At 38.3% G+C, this 18,273-nt stretch overlaps 1 protein-coding gene across 1 annotated transcript in view; it reads left to right on the plus strand.

Annotated features, from left to right (window-relative positions):
* The first annotated feature begins 5,630 nt into the window (after window positions 1–5,630).
* The window catches only part of sptlc3 (serine palmitoyltransferase, long chain base subunit 3), a 22,099-nt gene continuing 9,456 nt past the window's right edge, over window positions 5,631–18,273 (plus strand). Inside the window, exons 1-6 of the mRNA XM_035662965.1 lie at window positions 5,631–5,833; window positions 7,764–7,955; window positions 9,113–9,267; window positions 10,270–10,418; window positions 14,459–14,583; window positions 16,037–16,130. Coding sequence (XP_035518858.1) covers window positions 5,732–5,833; window positions 7,764–7,955; window positions 9,113–9,267; window positions 10,270–10,418; window positions 14,459–14,583; window positions 16,037–16,130 — 817 coding nt within the window. The 5' untranslated portion in view covers window positions 5,631–5,731. The remainder of the gene's footprint in view (window positions 5,834–7,763; window positions 7,956–9,112; window positions 9,268–10,269; window positions 10,419–14,458; window positions 14,584–16,036; window positions 16,131–18,273) is intronic.

An 18,273-nucleotide genomic window follows, 5' to 3' on the forward strand; every position in this document is an offset into this window, starting at 1 on the left:
AAACATCAATGCAACCATTTTATGCATCAACCTTTTATGATTTTCTCATTTTTCTTTGTGGCCCAAATGGATTGAGCACTTTGCAGAACTATACATAGCCACGCTTTCAACTCTCCCTCCTGGCAGCCAACACAAAACAAACACACAACCAAATCACACCACATAATATCACATTCCTGCCATTCCAACATCCAAATGTAAGGAATTTGACTTTATTCTGCTGGTAAGTCTCACGTGGTAAGAATGTCTGCAAAATGGCTTAAATTTAAAATGTAAATATAAGACAGCACAGTAGATACAAAATTCAATATTCCTCTTTTTAGTGTTTTTTCTTAATGCTGTCTGATATGGGTATTAAAATGAGGTCAGCCAGGCCTGACGAAGAAATTACATGATTTAATGGCACCCCGGGGGAAGTTTAAATATAGCTCTGCATTACAACTGGCCTCCAACAGTACAGCATGACATGAGTTCATCCATAAACACTTAAATCCTGGATGCGTCCCACTTAAGACACAAGTATTACAGTGAGTAAATACTTCATGTCAGTGAAGACCTGTCCATCTGCTCATGCTAACATACTTGCTTATAATCAAATATTTCATTATAGGGAAAACATGGGTGGGGGATAAGAAGTAGTGTGCTGAGGTGCTGTCCCCTGCACTGCCACTAGGTGGAGGGACAACCCATATCTCTTGTAGGCTACCCATCAAAAACCATTCTGGACTCTACAAGGTGTTTTATCTGAACACACATTACCTTGTTTTTAATTTAATAAACATGCAAACACAGGATTACATTCTTTATACATAAAAAGAAAAATAAATAACTAGTCAAGCTAGCAAAATTGTGAATATAAGTCTATTAAAAACATGCAAGCAGATCTAATATGGATTAGTATTCATCATGTATTTAAGGAAAGCCCATTTTACATAACATTGACATAAAAGCAGTGTAGATGGAGACGTCCCACTGGGCGCTCTGGGCAGCTTATTCCCTATATACACCGGTTCATCATTCATTTGTATTCAAGGTAGGAAATCTCTTTCATGGAGGCTTCAAAATAATTTTCCCCATCACATCTTAAAAAGGAAAACTGCATCTAATAGTCTTAAATGCAGAGAAGAGAACCCAGGGTGAAAAATATAAGGATCAATCCTGTTAGAAAATTGAAACATCAATCAATATCAAACAGGAAGCAGAGAAATGAAGAAAACATGAAAGATGCTTGCTGAAGTGTATAACTGATAATTTCCCTGCGGAGATAAACCTAATCTTGTGATCCTCCCTAAAGACTGATCAATTTAACTTAAACTCACAATGAAAATATGTTCAACCTCAAGATAAAGTATGACTAAAAGCTCAGTGCTGTTAATTGCAAATCATAATTGCCTAAATGTGCAAACTGAACAGAAGAATTAACAAAAAAGACATTTGTGATTGAAAATGAACAGTCCTATTCAGATTGAAAAAGCTAATGAAGCCTGACAGATGTAGGTTGCATCTCATCCCACTGGTAGAAAGCAATCCTGTAGTGAAGCCAGGGAGGCACCAGCCACTGTGACAGCTCCATTCAAGATTCCAAGCTGAGCTAAGAGGAGGTGAGAGTTGCGGATACCTTTAATTTACTAAGACTGCGCTGTGCTACCCTCCATTCAATCATTCTCTCTGTAACAGCTGGATGCGGGCAGACTAATCCGGATTCACAATATGTCCTTTTTCTCTCTGCTTCACTCAAACTGCAATACCCACGATCTCCCAGCACTCTACTGTCAGCCTTCCTAAGTTTATCCTCATGCAAATGTCAGCATGCATTCTGCACCCCTCCCTCCATGGCAAGGTTCTTGAGTTATTAGACAACACCAACCCTCATCAGTTAGTGTGAAGTGAGGGCAGCTCTGAAGTGATGCCGGATGACACGTGTCATCCCACAGGGCACAGAGTGTTTTCAGCCAAAACATCACACAATGACTTGCAAGAGGGCCCGATTCTACCAGCTTTGCAATTCAAATAGAGACTTAACTCGCACGTCAAAGAGAAAGCGCAATTTCCGATTGTTGTGGGTTGGGAAAGAAGGAAATGACATCCGTCTAACAGTGAATGGTTGTGAAGAATAGAGTCTCATACCTATAGTGATGAATGATTTGTGTTAAAATAACACAGGAGATAACAGGCTGTGAAATGTCCCATATTGCAGTTCCTAAATCAAATGTGCTTCCTGTCCAAACACACACATTAGTAGAATAGCTCATCAGAAAGTAAGTAGAGGGTGTATAGCAGATACTGTCATCCAAACATTTCCTAATCTCACGGCATAATGTTCAGACATGCACTTGCATTCCAAACTCCAAGCTCCCCTTGAAGTTATCTCTTGGACTTTCTGCTTCCCATATACACTTAGCAACAGGTCAATGTCAATATGTAAGCAATGTGTAAGCAAAACCACCCCTCACTACACTTACTGTCACAATACCGTGCATATTCCCATTTACTGTGCACCCACAAACTAAGTGCACCGCAAGACCACTGCGTAGGCGTTGACCTTTTACTAACAAACAATCTCTTTGTGTTTGCCCGGAGGGAAAATATCAACAATGTGGGCAGACACCAAATTGTCAACAGCTTGCATGCAGAAGTAAGTTACAAGGCAATTTTAGATTTGACCTATGTCAATAACAGTGTGTGTGATTTATGACACTTCAGTAAATCATCAGCTACAAAAGACTAACTGCGGTGACTCCAAATTGTAGCACAATTCCCTGCTATAAAACTGAAACAGCGCTCTGTGTTCTGCAAAAAAACAATGCCACTGTAAGGAGGAGAGGAGGGTTGTAAAGTGTATCATTAGGGTGAGCTGGGCAGTTACACATTAATGCTCAAAGCTGTAACCTGAAACATAATCCATGTGGCTGCATGTAGTCGATAAAATGTTCTCGTTACTTACTGTACATTTTAGGAAAGCAGTCCAGCTGAGTGAGCGTGAGTTCAAGCCCCCTCACGTTCGTAAGCATCTCGATTCCTGAGGTATCCTAAAACAAGTCTGAGCCTCGCCACCCTCTAGCTGAACTTGCCCTCTGACCTGTTACTGCATGAAGTTCTGTATCAAAAACAAGTACCATGTTATATTCTGCATAATATTATATCGTTTTTTCCAGTAATTTTATGAAACATTAGGTGTATACAGCCTAGAGTCCAAACTATGTAATCTGAAAGTGAGAGCATATGTTTAAACAACCTGTAATGTGACTGTGAGGAATACTATTACTTTGTAATCAGATTACTGTGAGCGTTACACCATGCACACTGCTGATTTTGGCCTTTTGCTACAGTATCACCGCCACCACTGGACTAATCGTACTTAAAGAGGGCTACAATAAAACACATCCATAAACAAACCAAGTGCAGGTGTTCTACACTCTCAAACCATTTATTATTTAGTTGCATGACCTACTATTGGGTGAACAAACTACAATATGAACTTCTACTTCATGGAAAAGTATAAATACCTTAACGCAATCACAGTCCTGTGTTCAAATGCTTGTAAAAGACATATTAGCAAAAGTACTAATAATGCTGGAAAATGGCCCTTTAATAAGTACTATAATATTATATATATTGTAAATACTGATGCATTAATTTATTAATTAGAGATTAAATTGAACTACACACAACAATACATGATATATTATAAGCTCATCATGTTTTGTATGTAAAAAAAAATATATATTATGTTAAAAATATTTAAATCTGTAAAGTAACAAGTAAAGATGTAGAATCTGCTTTAAGATATAGTGTAGTAGAAGTATAAAGTATATGGAAATGCTCAAGTAGCCTATAGTAGTTATATTAACTATAAAACAATATCTTATGCTGGAAAATTGCCCTTGTGAGTAGGGGAGACTGGGGTAAGTTGAGCCAAAGGGTAAGTTGAGCCACCCCTTGTTGCTAGGAAAAGGTCAAAAACATTGATCATGTGACCAAATATTTAGGAGGAAGGCATCATTTCATGGAGTCTGTGAAGGTAAGAACCACATGGGTAAAGTGGTTAGATATTTATTTCTAAAAAAAAACATTTTTCACTCTTGAAAGTGAATTTAGTCACAAGTTTCATGGGAATTCTGTTTAGACCAAAACAGATAATTCTAAATGTGTTTTATACATCAATTGTGGTATCTATGAGCTACAATATGAGGTAATAAACCTAGCATAAAAGTGCACCATTTTAGCTGTGGGGACTGATAAAGTCAAAATGGTAGCTCTGGGCCATACACTTAATAAGTGTATTTTGGCTGTAGCCTATATGTCTTACATATTAAATCAAGATTCTGCATTTGTATGATTACAGAGTGGACATCATGCCTCGTGTATATAAGCGCAAAACAAGCAGGGGAGCTACACCTGATGTTCTGAAAGAGTAAGAAGCGTAATCGAGCAGCCAGCAAAAGATGCAAAATAGACAGAATGGACCACTGAAGAGCGTTCATTTGACAGAAAAGAAATGTACCTTTGAAAAAGACAGGGCTATTGATGGAGTAGCAGAGCGCTAAAGATTCCTCAGATTGGCATGCGAGTCTGAACTTGCAGAACATATTAAGAATCTCGCAGACCAGTTTCATGGGCTTACGACCCTCAAATGTAGAGAACTTGCCTACGAGTTTGCAAAGCGAAACAACATCCCTGTGCCAGACAGCTGGTCAAGAGAAGAACAAGCAGGTAGCCTAAGAGATATTGAACCTAGAGATCTATCTAAATATGCAAGGTTCTCTCCCAGAGTTACTGCCAACCAGCCAGCCAGCTAAGACATTTCAAGCAAACTCAATTGATATGTTAGTAGAAAAATATTATTGGCGTCATTGTTAAGATAACTTGGGGGGGAGTAGTGATACGGCTCAATTTACCCCATACACGGGGTAAGTTGTGCCACGAGACCATGCTATATTATAAAACAGTTATGTTTACACTCATTCTGTTTGTTTGAAGGGATGCACAACATCCTGAAATATATGCAGATATATTAGTTAGCGACAAAACTATGATTGCCTTGATGTAGTAATCCTAAATATGAAAAATGGCTCATCTTACCCCAGTCTCCCCTACTGTATTATTATATATATTGTTAATATTGATGCATTCATTTGTATGTGGCATGAAATACTCTTGTAGTTGGCCAAGTTACAGGAGATTAAATTGAATTACACACAACAATGCATCATATATTATAAGATTATCATGTTTTGTATGTAAAAAAAATTATATATTATGTTAAAAATATTTAAATCTGTGAAGTAATAAGTGTAAAATTTGCTTTAAGATATAGTGTAGTAGAAGTATAAAGTATATGGAAATACTCAAGTAGCCTATAGTAGTTATATTAACTATATAAAAACAATATCTTATGACTCAAAGTAGATTGATGTTATATATGTAAAGTGCAGCTTTGTCACAATGCTCTCAAGTTTCACTTCTAGATAAACGGGAAGAGAGAGTGGCACATTCACACAGTATCGACACAGAGCGTTAACTGAAGTGTGACTTCACTTTTTTGTTTTGTTTTTTATATGTGGGTCAAACCTTAAACACAGAGCCATGTGCAAACACACCACCAATTCCTGAGAGGCTGAACCGGTGCAACAGAAGGAGGAAGTCACCTTCGCTGAGTTGAGTGAAGCGCACACCGGGTTACCTGACAGTCAAACCCGGAGGAGACGGTCGCCGCTGTGCCTGCAGGAATATGGCAGCAACTGTGGCTAATGGCAAATTAAAACCACATTTGAACCAGAACGGACTGAAAGGCGACGATTTAAAGAGGAATGGCTATCACAACAAGAGAGAGGTATGTCTGCCAGTAGTTTTTTATTTTTTTTATTTTTTTTTAACAAATATAATTATACTTAGCGCACCTGCTCTTTGCGTGAGTCAGGTGTTTTTATTTTTTTTGCCACTTTAATCTGCGTTAATGTTGTTTTTAATGAGGAACGCTGTTTACCTGAAATCACCTCAGTGACGTAGAGAAACTTCCTGAGGCTGAATATAAACTGCGGGGGGGAAAGAAATCACAACACTACAATACTTACGCTGCAATGTGCACGTAAAACACAATTTATCACTGTTTTTTTATTTTTATTTTTATTTAAATGCTCGTCTTGCAGCTCTTAGGGCGGCCGTGCCTTCGCTACCGCCGTTTATAAGGTGTTGTTTTAGTTCCTCTGAGTCTAAAACAACAACATTGTAAACAGAAATAAGTGATTCAACAACGACCCCGCCCTGAAATTCTTTCTTTTAATAAAAACAGGTTTTCCTTTTCTTTTCCGGTGTGGTAACTGTTGGGTTGGAGGAAGGTGCAGTTTCTGTGTGCTTTTGTTTAAATGTTTATCCTCATATTGAAGCCTAATGATTAGTCAGATGCAAGTTGCAACATATTGCTAATTAAGGGAGGTTGCAAATGGTGTTGTACTGAATGTGTGTTTGACATTTATTATGTAATTATATCATATTATTAACTAAACCTGTAACCCACTTCACTTACTTTTAAACCTGACAGTCAATTGATTAATCTACTTAAAGCGATGACATTTTACTTTACGATGTGTTTGAATCCGTTATAACCACTTTTAACGTTAGTCGTCGTCCATCTTGAACCTAACGGTCGTAACGTTTCTTTTTGAATATTTGATTATAGCGATAACCGTTAGCATCGTAGCATCAGTTTAATGTGAAAGCATACACGTTCAACAACAAATAAATACAATTTTTAAAGGTGTTTTCTGTACAAATAGGTTTAAAAAATATATATATTTTTTTATTTTTTTTTTTTCAAAAAACAAAAAACGCAATTTTAATTCAATAGACAAGCTGTAACTGACAAATCAAACAAAGATGGCAGCCGGAAGTCTTTGTTTGAAGAAATGGATTAAAATATTAATTGTGCAGTTGTAGGAATACTTTTTTTTTTGCTCAAGATGGACAGAAAAGACATTGTAAACTGTGCGGACAGCTTCATAACAACAGTAAGTTATTAAATCAGGCGACAATTTATCTTTATGAGAAACATGTTAGCTCTGTGTCTTAACTTAAAAAAACAATAAGAGCCGAAAGAAAACAATGTCTGGACTGCAGCCATTAGAAATCAACTTGTTGAATAGTATAAGATGTTTGTAATTTCTTGTGCAAGTTGCATAATTTCAACAGTTGGCTTAAGTTGTAATGGCAGCCAGGAATGTTGGCTAGTTTACACAATAAGTCCTGCACAATAATGTTGAAATGTCAGTCTGTATCTCTGCAATTTAACTGATAATTCTTACATTTTAACATCCTGCTTTTGCTGATTTATAAGGTGATTTCTGCTTCCCAACGCCCCACATTACTATACCCTCTTTTAGCTTATATTGGCTCTTTATCAGCGACAGAGGTATCAGTTATGCTGGTTTATGCATGCAAATATCAGCGTGTCCACAAAATGACCCCCAAATGTAAATTATTTTCTAATTATTTGAATGTTAACAATGCAAAATGGTAATATTTCTGCAGCTTTTATTAGGTGTAACATTACTATGGATCTAATTCCAGTTTTTCTTGTGTCAGTTTTGAATAATAGTCACTTCTGTAAGTGCACCAATAGGCCACTGTCTCCTTTTTATTTGGGTTAATTGGTGTGTTGACGACAACCCTTCATTTAAAACCGAGCCGCTTTTATTCAAATGGTATTGTTCTGTTTTGTCTTGTCTGCAATGTAAGACAGCTTATGTGGGCCTCTTGTTGTATAGAAAAATGGCCCAGGGACTGGTGTCGCCTCCAGGCAGCACAGGCACGAGTCCTTTGAACAGGCGCCCATCTACGTGGCTGTCATGACATACCTGGGCTTTGGCATTGTCACCCTGTTTGGCTACTTCAGAGATTTCCTCAGAGCTGTGGGCTTAGAGAAGTGCCACCTTGCCCGGGAAAGAGATGAACAGAAGGTAGGTAAAACATGCAATCGGCACAAACGTGGGCACATTTTAGTGGCGGCATACACACATACTGTAGAGGCGCACATGTACCCCGACAGTGGGAATAGGAGCACGGGAGCATGCATGCCTTGGGTGTCAACACATTTTGTTTCCCCCTAATTATTTCAATTTTTGCTCGTAAGCTCTCTCTATCACGTCATGTTCCTCTGCACTGTATTGTTGCCATGGGTGAGACAGGACACCACAGAGAATATCTGCTGAAGACTTAATTAAATCTCAGGGGATTCAACTTCTTTCTTTGTTACTGTGCTTTAGATTCCAGACAAGGCCTGAGCGCTGCCACATAAGAGCCATTGTTCTTACACAGATTCGATTTCTTGAGTTAAGATAAACTGGTAGTAGTTAATGATTTGTTTTCTGTGCATCATATTTAAAAAAAGCTACAATTATATAAAAACAAATGCGTGACCATGTTTTGTCATTATCTTGGTAAGGCGGTGTGTCCGTAGGCAGAGACAATAAAGCAGTCTCTAGGAGGAATAACCAGGCAGTTTGCTCCCTGTGTTTATTATTTACAGTATGCCTGTATGTGGTCTCTCCCGTGATGGTGGTTTCACTGGATCAGACACACAGAGAGGGGTAATGAAGGCAAAAGAACAAATAATCTTGGTAAACAGAGTCGTCAGGGGACACAGGTGGACACAATATAATGAATACCTGTGTGGTCTTAGAGGGTAAGAGCGTCAAACACAAATCATGTACTATATGGAAGAGCCTCTACTTACCTGGCAAACTCCTTTGGAAAGGTGAACAAGGAAATGTATCCGGTCACAGATTGAAAACGCATAATGTATATCTACTTTTAATCTAAGATTTCAAATGGAAAATATTTGTTTTTCTTGTTAATTCTGAAGACACTGAGTGAAACAGTGCACCTCTTACTATAAAGCATGTGCAGAATCCTTTTGTTATTAAGAAAGTTATTGCTAAGAAGTTCATTAAGAAACAGCAATGTTTTTTTTATAACCGATTTTATTTCGATGTGAATTGTTTGTTTTGTTTTTGTGCTTGGATAACTTTTCCTGCTCTTATTGTTTGACCGCTATCTGACATCCTGCTGCTGGCTTACTGTGAGATTTTTGAAAAATGTCTTTGTTTGCTCACAGGACTTTGTGCCACTTTATCAAGATTTTGAGAACTTTTACACTCGAAACCTGTATATGAGGGTACGAGACAACTGGAATCGTCCCATATGCAGCCTGCCGGGGCCTGTCTTTGACCTGATGGAGAGGGTGTCTGATGACTACAACTGGACATTTAGGTACTGTAATCCACTCACGTATGACAAAATGCAGATGAGACATACCGTTGGCTCATAATCATATATATACTGCTCAACTTAAGAAGGTTTTTCCAGCTTAACGTAGGCCAGCAAGTGTTTTTGAACGCAATCATCTCTCTTCTGTGGCTAGAAACTATACAACAAGATTTAAGTGGCTAGATCAAGCTCCTTCTCTATAAGCTAATGGAAATAAAAATAGAAAGAAAGATAGGAACTAAAGCACATGGGTATGTGTCGTGAGCAAAGATATGTCAATCCTGATTTTTTTTTAATACAGTTGAGATGCCTGTGTGCTGCACATGGACATGTATTCAGGGAATATATTATGAATATGAACAGAGCCACGGGGAGGGGATATGGCATGATGAATCGGGAAAGAGGGGTAGGCGTGGATTACATGTTTAAAGAGGTTTGATGTGACAAAAAGTATAAATGGGGCAGTCGGCTTGTGGTGACGTGTGGTGAATGGGTAAACATGCAGATGTTTTTTTGGTTTTTTTTTGTGGTGTGCAGGTTTACATGAGCAGTGAGAAGAAGTAGGTCAGTTGATGAGATGGAGCAGTTCTCTTAAAATACTCTTTAAAATCCTCTACCTCAACTTGCCGTATTGCAAGAAATTATGAGACTCACACTTCCCCAACTTTTCCCAGTTTATTCTCTATGGAGTTACATGTGTACTTACATATTATAGGGCAGCATAATCTCATGATTCTGGCTAAAATGAGTAAGGAATATTTGATTATATACTTGTCTAAGGAAACAGGAATAACAAATACTGCCTACACACTGTTTACCTTAAATAAACATTGTTATAATTGATTCTCATGAACAGAACTCCATTGATGAAGAAGTTTGTGATTAGCAATTATATTTAATTGAATGTTGATTACTTTTTATAATATAATGAATTCTCTGAGAGCGTGTATGTGTAAAAAAACCTAAATGATTTCTAATGTTACTTTCTAATGTTCATACTTGCAGGTTAACTGGGAGGACACTACACAACGTGATCAATGTGGGCTCTTACAACTACCTCGGTTTTGCTGAGAACAACGCCGATTTCCTGAAAACTGTGGCAGACAAAACACGCGACTATGGCGTTGGAGTTTGCAGCACAAGACAGGAAATGGGTAAGCTTGTGGTCAATGTGCAGATAAAACAAAAAAAAGTGTGCCAGACTTGCAAGGGCATGTCTTTTACTTTATCTTACAGTGCTGCAAATTTCTTACATGCAGCTATATTAAAAGTCTCTGGCAGATCCTGATGATACAGAATAGGTTTATTATCAAACTGGAAATAAAACCCCATCTCCCTCATCACATATGCCATCATTCATTATCTTTCTCGTGAATTATACTGCCCGCGTGTTTAATTATGTTTCAGTGGCTGCAGTGTTATATGAATTATTCACCCTTTGTTGAATTATGTACAGTTCGGGCATAAGCGGAGATCATTACATACTGGTCCACACTGGGGAAATTATATCATAGTGGAACATAACATTATGAAATACCCTGGACGTTAGGCAGGATGCAAAAGCAATATATGTGATGGAAGTGTTAGAACAGGCAGGATCAGAAAGTGGAATCTGTGGCTTCAGATGAATTTTGAATGCCGTTTTATCCTCTGAACTTCAACCCGGCTTCTGATGGTGTTTAACTGGCTGTGTGCGCCAGAATCTCATGTTCTGGCATCGCAATATTGTGGCAGTGAAATCTGATGATTGGCCATCGGCGGTCTGTTTATTGATCAAAACCATAAACATTATGGCACTCATTGAACATGCCAGACTCAGCAATGTTTACTTGAGAAAAGTAGTTCCCTTTCTCTCTGTCAATAATGTTGAGTTTATGGCACTTCTGACACCACCATGCTGTGTATCTACTGAGGGAAGGCTAGCAGAAAGTGAGCTGATGTGATCATTAGTTATACGCAAGTACGAGCCCCTCCCACACACACACATACACACTCCTTCACACCATCCATTATTAATTTATGTGATTTATTTATATGTTTATTTCTCTTTTTAAAATGGGACTGTTTTTCCCTGGGTTTGTGTTCTGTGTTTCAGCTGGCTCACTGAGAGAGTTAAGGAATAGCAAGCATTTCTCCCTTGGGACCTTATTAAGCATCAATTATTAAAGAGCCCAGTACCTCTGTAGTAGCAGTGATGCCACTATAACCAGTGTTTCAGTTCACATGCAGTGGTTTGTATTGGTGAAACTTCAAAATCCAATTTTCCTGGATGTGTTTTCATTGAATTTACCAGCACTCTATTTATTTAAAACAAAAATCAGATTAAAAAAAAAACAATTTATACTTCTTTGATACGTTGCTCTTCTCTGTGCCTACGACATCATTTAAGTAAATTGTTTTTTAATACACGCTATTTTTTCATATATTTAATGTCTATTTCTGCATTATTGGATATTAAATATATTTAGAAACTGCAGTTCAAAGTTAAGCTTTGGGCCAAGACCTAGAGATTATTTGTACACAATGTCAAATTCAGTTTAGTCAATTTGAGTTTAAAAGTGACCGAAAATTATAAATCTTTCGACTACCAATATTATTGTCCTGTACTGTAAGTGTAATTGAGGTATCTTTTATGGAATAGGCATATTGTAGTGTAGATACAAAGTGCACTGAAAGCACGCCCTGTGAGTAAACAGTCATGTCAAACAGTCATGTCAAACATTCATGGATTTGTCTTAATGGATAGCTCACTGTTCCCACTTTTCCTGCAATCATTAACATACAGCAAATTAGATAATGATGCCGTTCAAATGAATGACAAATGACCAATAAATACCAAGTGCAGCTACCACACATGGAAGTGTTTCACTATAATGTATACACTAATATACCAATGTAGTAGGACTGTTTTGCATGTTTACATGTTAAAACTGAACCATAAATGCTGCAGTTGTCTGTTGAGACTCCAATCAAGGTTGGCAACAGAAATGATCAACTCTCCCAGGCTTGTTTTTTCTTGTCTCGTTTTTTTTTTTTAGGCTTTGAAGAGAAAACCTCAGCCACAGGTTCACAATGAGAGAGACAGATTTAGCTTGGAGGTTTTCAAGCGCAATCTTTATTGTCCCTCAACAATAATGCTTTCCACCCTTGGCAATAGTTATATTAGTGCTGGGTGATATACTGGGTGAACCGGGTGTACCGCTTTTAACTTCCTGTATAATATGAATTTTTCATATACCTCCGTACCGGTGTATAGCTAAAACAACTGCTGTAACTCTTTTAATAGGCAACAATATTGTTTTTGCCATGAAGAGCGCTACAGTCAGGAAAAGCAGCGTAACATGCACACCCTTCTTACTAATGGCTATAACTTTATAACACAACAATTAACAACCCACAACTAACTCTCTTTAACGAGGCAAAACACCATGGCACACAACAGTTTGTTTCTTACTTGCAATAGAACATTGGAGAAATATCTCTTTAAATACTATTTTACATCAGTTTATTGAGTTTATACAGCTATTTTGTTTTGAAAAGGGAGCATTGTTAAAGTTGTTGGCATATCTTTTTTAATTTTAGTCCTATTTTTACTACTTTGCAGTTTGCACAATAAAAATTGTTTATATTCTGCAACAGTCCCTTTATATATTGTATCATTTTCTGGGGCCACATAAAATGATATGGTAATCAAAGCCTTCGGTATATGCATGATAACATTAAAATGGTTTTATACTCTCTTCTCTTAAAAGTATAATAAGCCACTGCAAACCAAACCATGTTTATTGAGATGCAAATGACAGTGTAGGTATAGTTTAAAGTAAGCAAAGTGGGTGAGATCTAATAAGGACTCCACTCTCTCTTACCTGAAGAGTATCCAGACCTAGAGCAGCGGTATGAGGTTAGCATCAATAAGGAGGCAGGGCATCTCTATGAAGCCACGGCTAAGTAAAATGTTCAATATAGAGAGCAAATGCCGATGCAGTCTGATCAAAAAAGCTGAACATGCCGGCAGGGCTTCGGGCCTGAGTGGTTGAGGAAATGTATGAATCGATTTGACTTGGCGCAAGGCCTGATGGAAAGCACTGCATGGGAATCATCATAAAGACAGAGCTGCTTCACTGTATTATGGTTTTATACACATTAGTCGATACTCATTTTCCAGTCCTTCCTGAAACATTCAGCCTGTTTGAACTTTTTAATAGTTGCTCTCTGTGGTTACTGATTGTTATTGATTAGGACTGCAATGATTAGTATCCCATGTATATGCAATTAAGGCATAATTGTCTTATGAAGATTGTCTTTATCCATTTTTATGTACATTGCTGATGGTGACTAAATTAATGTATGTTTCCATCTTGTAGTTTTTCAAAGCTTTAATAGACATCTTTTTACTGAGAGTTTTACTGTATTCCTTATGTGATATTGCCAAGTTTATCTTTACAGTAACACTCTCAAAAATATAGTGTTAAACTGTGTCATTAAAATACTCATTAGCAGTTATTAGTTACTGCACTAATGAGATAGGAGTATTTATACCGTAAAATAATAATAAAATAAGAGACTGTGATATATTGGTTGAACACATATATTATAGTATATTTCTACCATATATATATATATATATAACATTGCAATAAAATACAGTGTATATGAACTTTTCTCTGCATGCCTCTCTCCTTGTAGCTCAGAATTAGAGGTGATTCTTTTTATATCAGCTGACCACCAGGGTAGTACAGAAAGCACCCCAGTGATCTCTGAAAATCCCACTTTCATTGCACAAAATGAAACAACACCATGTCAGGTGACAGAATACAATCTGATCAATTGTCTAAATGAATTCTGGTCCCCACCTGTCACATTGGGTTAAAACCAACTGCCTCAGTCCCAAAATGTGCTGCAGAACCATTTCAGACCTTGCCGGACTTGCCCTGGGATGAAAAAGGGTAGTTGAACTAAATTACGAATTGACCACATCTTGAATCTTTTTAAAATCCCTTCAAAGCCAGAGAAAGCGCGAGGAGCTGATACTGTGTGTGCTGCTACTGCAGGTTTTGCACTTTGGCCTCATGCTTTTTATTATCTCTGTCAAAACTTGTGACGAGAAAACCCAGTGACTGAAGAATTACCAGATAAACCAGCAGGTGCACTGATCTTGTCAGGGTGAGTTATCTTTGTGATGTTTGTCTCGTAGGCAACCTGGGCATCCATGAAGAGCTGGAGCAACTGGTGGCCAAGTTCCTTGGAGTGGAGTCCTCCATGACTTTTGGGATGGGTTTTGCCACCAATTCCATGAATATTCCAGCAATTGTTGGCAAGGTTTGTGATTTCACACATTAAATGCCATTAAATCCTATTGTATATGAGTGTAGATTTCACAGTGAAGGAGAAATTAATCTAATTAGCTCTAGCTTTTGTTCCTTTCTTGCATATGTCCTAAATTAATGAATAACAGTCAACCAAACTCAGCTGCGAACAACTCCCGACCCACCCCCATTAATTAAAATCATAATTAAACATTACAGTAGCCAGGAGGACGAGGCTCTAGGCATAGCTGCTTTCAGACACATAGACAAGAAGGGGCAGATTTTGTTAAGAGCACCACTCCAGGGTATGATTACCCATACTCTGGTCTGTCGGCACACCAGCCTGGCTCACACAGACAGCCATGGGTTACCAGGGGCAACACACAGCATGAATATCTGTGATTGGACTGGACAGAAAGAAGGGGAGGTTGACTGTTTAAGTGATGAGGACGAGGTCGTTTATACAGACCAAGAGGTGTAGCAGCTCCTTAGGCTGCAGCCCCCCACAGTAACCCTGTGGGGCTGGGGGTCGAACCACTCTGCCAACTCTATCCTACAGGGACAGGCTTTGCCAGGACAGGCCTTGCTGTGCAGGCAGAGCTACATTAGAGTGACAGCTGCTGGTAGACGAGGGACCAGGCCAGCTGGACCCCAGGCCAAACCGAGGGTATCTGTCACAGAGACGGTGTCAACATACCCTCTACAGGAGTTCATTCAAACTAATGCAGTCAAATGCTTAGAGCTTCAGTGTTAAATATGCTAATTTACTGGAGAGAATTTTGTGGAACGGCTGAATTAATTTGCATGCTGATTTGTGTGAAACATGAAGTACCATACTCTCCATTATGAAAATTGTGATTTGTCTCTTGGTCAAAACTTCATCAAACATGAAAGAAGGGAAAAATGACACACTGTAAACATGCACAGAATACCTAGATAGAGGTGATTATGATTGAGGCATGGATGTAGGTGGGGCTAGAGGAGTGGGCTGACATGTAATTGGCAAAGTGGATCCTTTTAGAGAAACAACTGTTATAAAGTACATTATCCAAGGACACAGCACAAAGCTACAAAACTGTTGCAAAGCGAAATTCATTTAAAAAAGCATCTCTCAGAAAACAGGTAACAATCATTTTGCTGGGTAGCACACACTGCTATGATTTCCATCCATGTATGGTTTTACTAAATCGTAATATTATTTACTGTTACTGTACGCAAGGGGAAATTTAATTGGCCCCCTCACTAATATAGACCACTAAATACAAAACACCATTATACAGTATCTATGCAAATGCCTCAATAATCAAATTTGTGACAAATAGTCATTGGAACGTATAAACAGGAATATTATGGAGTTTGTGAGAATTGTTTTGATTTCAAGAATGCAGAAACTTGTAGTTCAGCTAATACACCGGAACTGAAAAGCTTTCTTCGGGAAATTTAAATAAAGTCTCTTCTCCTTCCAGGGTTGTTTGATACTGAGTGATGAGCTCAATCACACATCTCTCATCCTAGGGGCCAGACTGTCAGGGGCGACTATACGGGTGTTCAAACACAACAGTAAGTGCAGTAACTCTTGTTTGAACATAAATCATAGTTCTTCAGCCTCACAACACGATACACAGCCCGTTATAAGCAACAAGATCTGTGTTGTCAGTTTGCCACCATCTTGTTTTTCTGTGTTTAACATGCATTGCTCTTGCCAATCAAACATTGTTGATGCTACTATGACTTTGCTTGCTTCACATGCAAAAGATTATCTGTTGATAAAATTTGAATTCCTGTTTGTTCAGCCACTGCTGCTTGCATTGTCCAGTTTTTCTTGTTTTCCTCTTTCCAAACTTGCTACTGTGAGAATCAAATTACTCTCTTTGCAGTACAGGATTTGCCTTTGGAAAGACCTACTTAACATTCTGTGTTTACAGCAGCAAATGTAAAAGCTTTAATGAAATGGGTTCCGTTTACAGTCACGATTGTGTTTTATCCATCAGCAGCAGAGCAGCAAAACAGATCTTTATTTATATGAAATGTTACTTAAATCATCTTACTTAAACTGTCTGTTCTCTATTATACTGTCAAATTACATTTTGTCGATAGATGATAAGGGAGAATTATTAAGCATGAATGATGCAACATTCATCGTGCTTGCACTGGGAACATCCACTGCTCTTTCAGGACACGGGACAAATGAGCCAGTCCTCTGGCAGCAAATGTGTCCTGACAGGTACAAGCAGAGTCAGTTATGGGTCCTCCGAGCAGATCCCAGAGGTCTGTCTAAAGGCAAAGAGCCCTCAGGCATCTGACTAGCTGACCCCTCCCTGCCTCTATACCACCAGCACCAGCCACTCATACACTCTTTTATTAGTACAAGGCCACTATTTACTAAGAGGGTTATTTAATCAACATCAAATAAGTAATACAATATTGGCACAATGGCTGTCCTAAATGTCTGAGATCCCCTGTTTATGGTATTTGAAATGTTTGCCTGGTGTATCTTTCTTGCATACCAGAAAGTAGATGAACCGGTTTGTCCTGTCTAACATTTTCAGGCTTGTATGTTTGAAATACTTCAAATAGTCACAGATAAAGGACACTGCTTTGAAGGTTACCATTATTATTCTTTCAAATAATTGCATGCGTTTGTTGGAAGGTTAATCTAGTAGCATTTGTGCACGCTGAGGGTCAGTGCAAAAATAATAATGTGTTATTGATATTCACAGCTGTATGCACGTGTCCTGTGTGGTAACAAAGACTACCATCCTCTTCCTCAGCATCACACAGTATCACAGTATACCGTATCTCTCTTATCTTAAATCAGTGCTTAACTGTGAAATAATCTTTTCTTCCTTCTTGCCTGCACACAGCAAGTCACTGTGGAATGCTCTTTCACTGTCTGGGTTCTTCATTGTTGATATTGGTAATATTGGGTGCACTCTGTTGAGCTTCAGGATGTGATTTTTATCAGAAGAGCATCTGCTGCCTCTTAAGTGAACCTGTTTTTGTGCTGAGGCAGCGATATCAATCATCTATGACAGATTATTAGCTATGACAGGTTTACTCCCTGCTCAGCTGGAAATGGTCGGATTGCAGTCATACTTTGAATAATGCTCCTTATTACCTACAACTATTCAATACTGCCATCTGCTGGTGTGCAGCAGAGGATCATCGATAGTGTCACCATTACCTGTTATGAACTCTAAATGCCACTGGGAAATTATTTTGCTGAAGCCAAAATTTCAATCACAGTTTCAAGCAACCATGCAGACTGCACTGAAGAGACCTTTGGCCAAACCCATATTTAGCTCAGTTAGTAATCCTCTCTGATACAAACATCGCAGGTGTTCATTAGCATCAGACTGCAGAGGTATTTCCTGTGTGCAGTTTGTGGAAGGTGTTTCTGGCAGATAAAGTAGTGCCTCGTGTACTCTGTGAACTGCCCTGCCCTGTGGAAATTATTACTCTTCTTACTCTTGTTTGCTTTTAGTTGGTGTTCCTTGCAAGCTATGATTTGGGCATTGCTTAAGTCTATATACTCTATGTGCTTAGTTGTATGTGATTTCATAGCATAAGCCTAAACTACTATTGTAAACATGTTTATGTGTTCTTTGTTTTTTCCATTAATAAGGTTTGAATTTATATTAGATTATTGAGTTCTTGCCTGGTTTTTCCCTTTCTTTTCCCTCTCTCACTGTGTGTGTGTGTG

Source organism: Morone saxatilis, unplaced genomic scaffold (assembly GCF_004916995.1).
Source record: "Morone saxatilis isolate NCDOM2014 unplaced genomic scaffold, NCSU_SB_2.0 Contig19, whole genome shotgun sequence".
Classification (NCBI taxonomy): Eukaryota; Metazoa; Chordata; class Actinopteri; family Moronidae; genus Morone; species Morone saxatilis.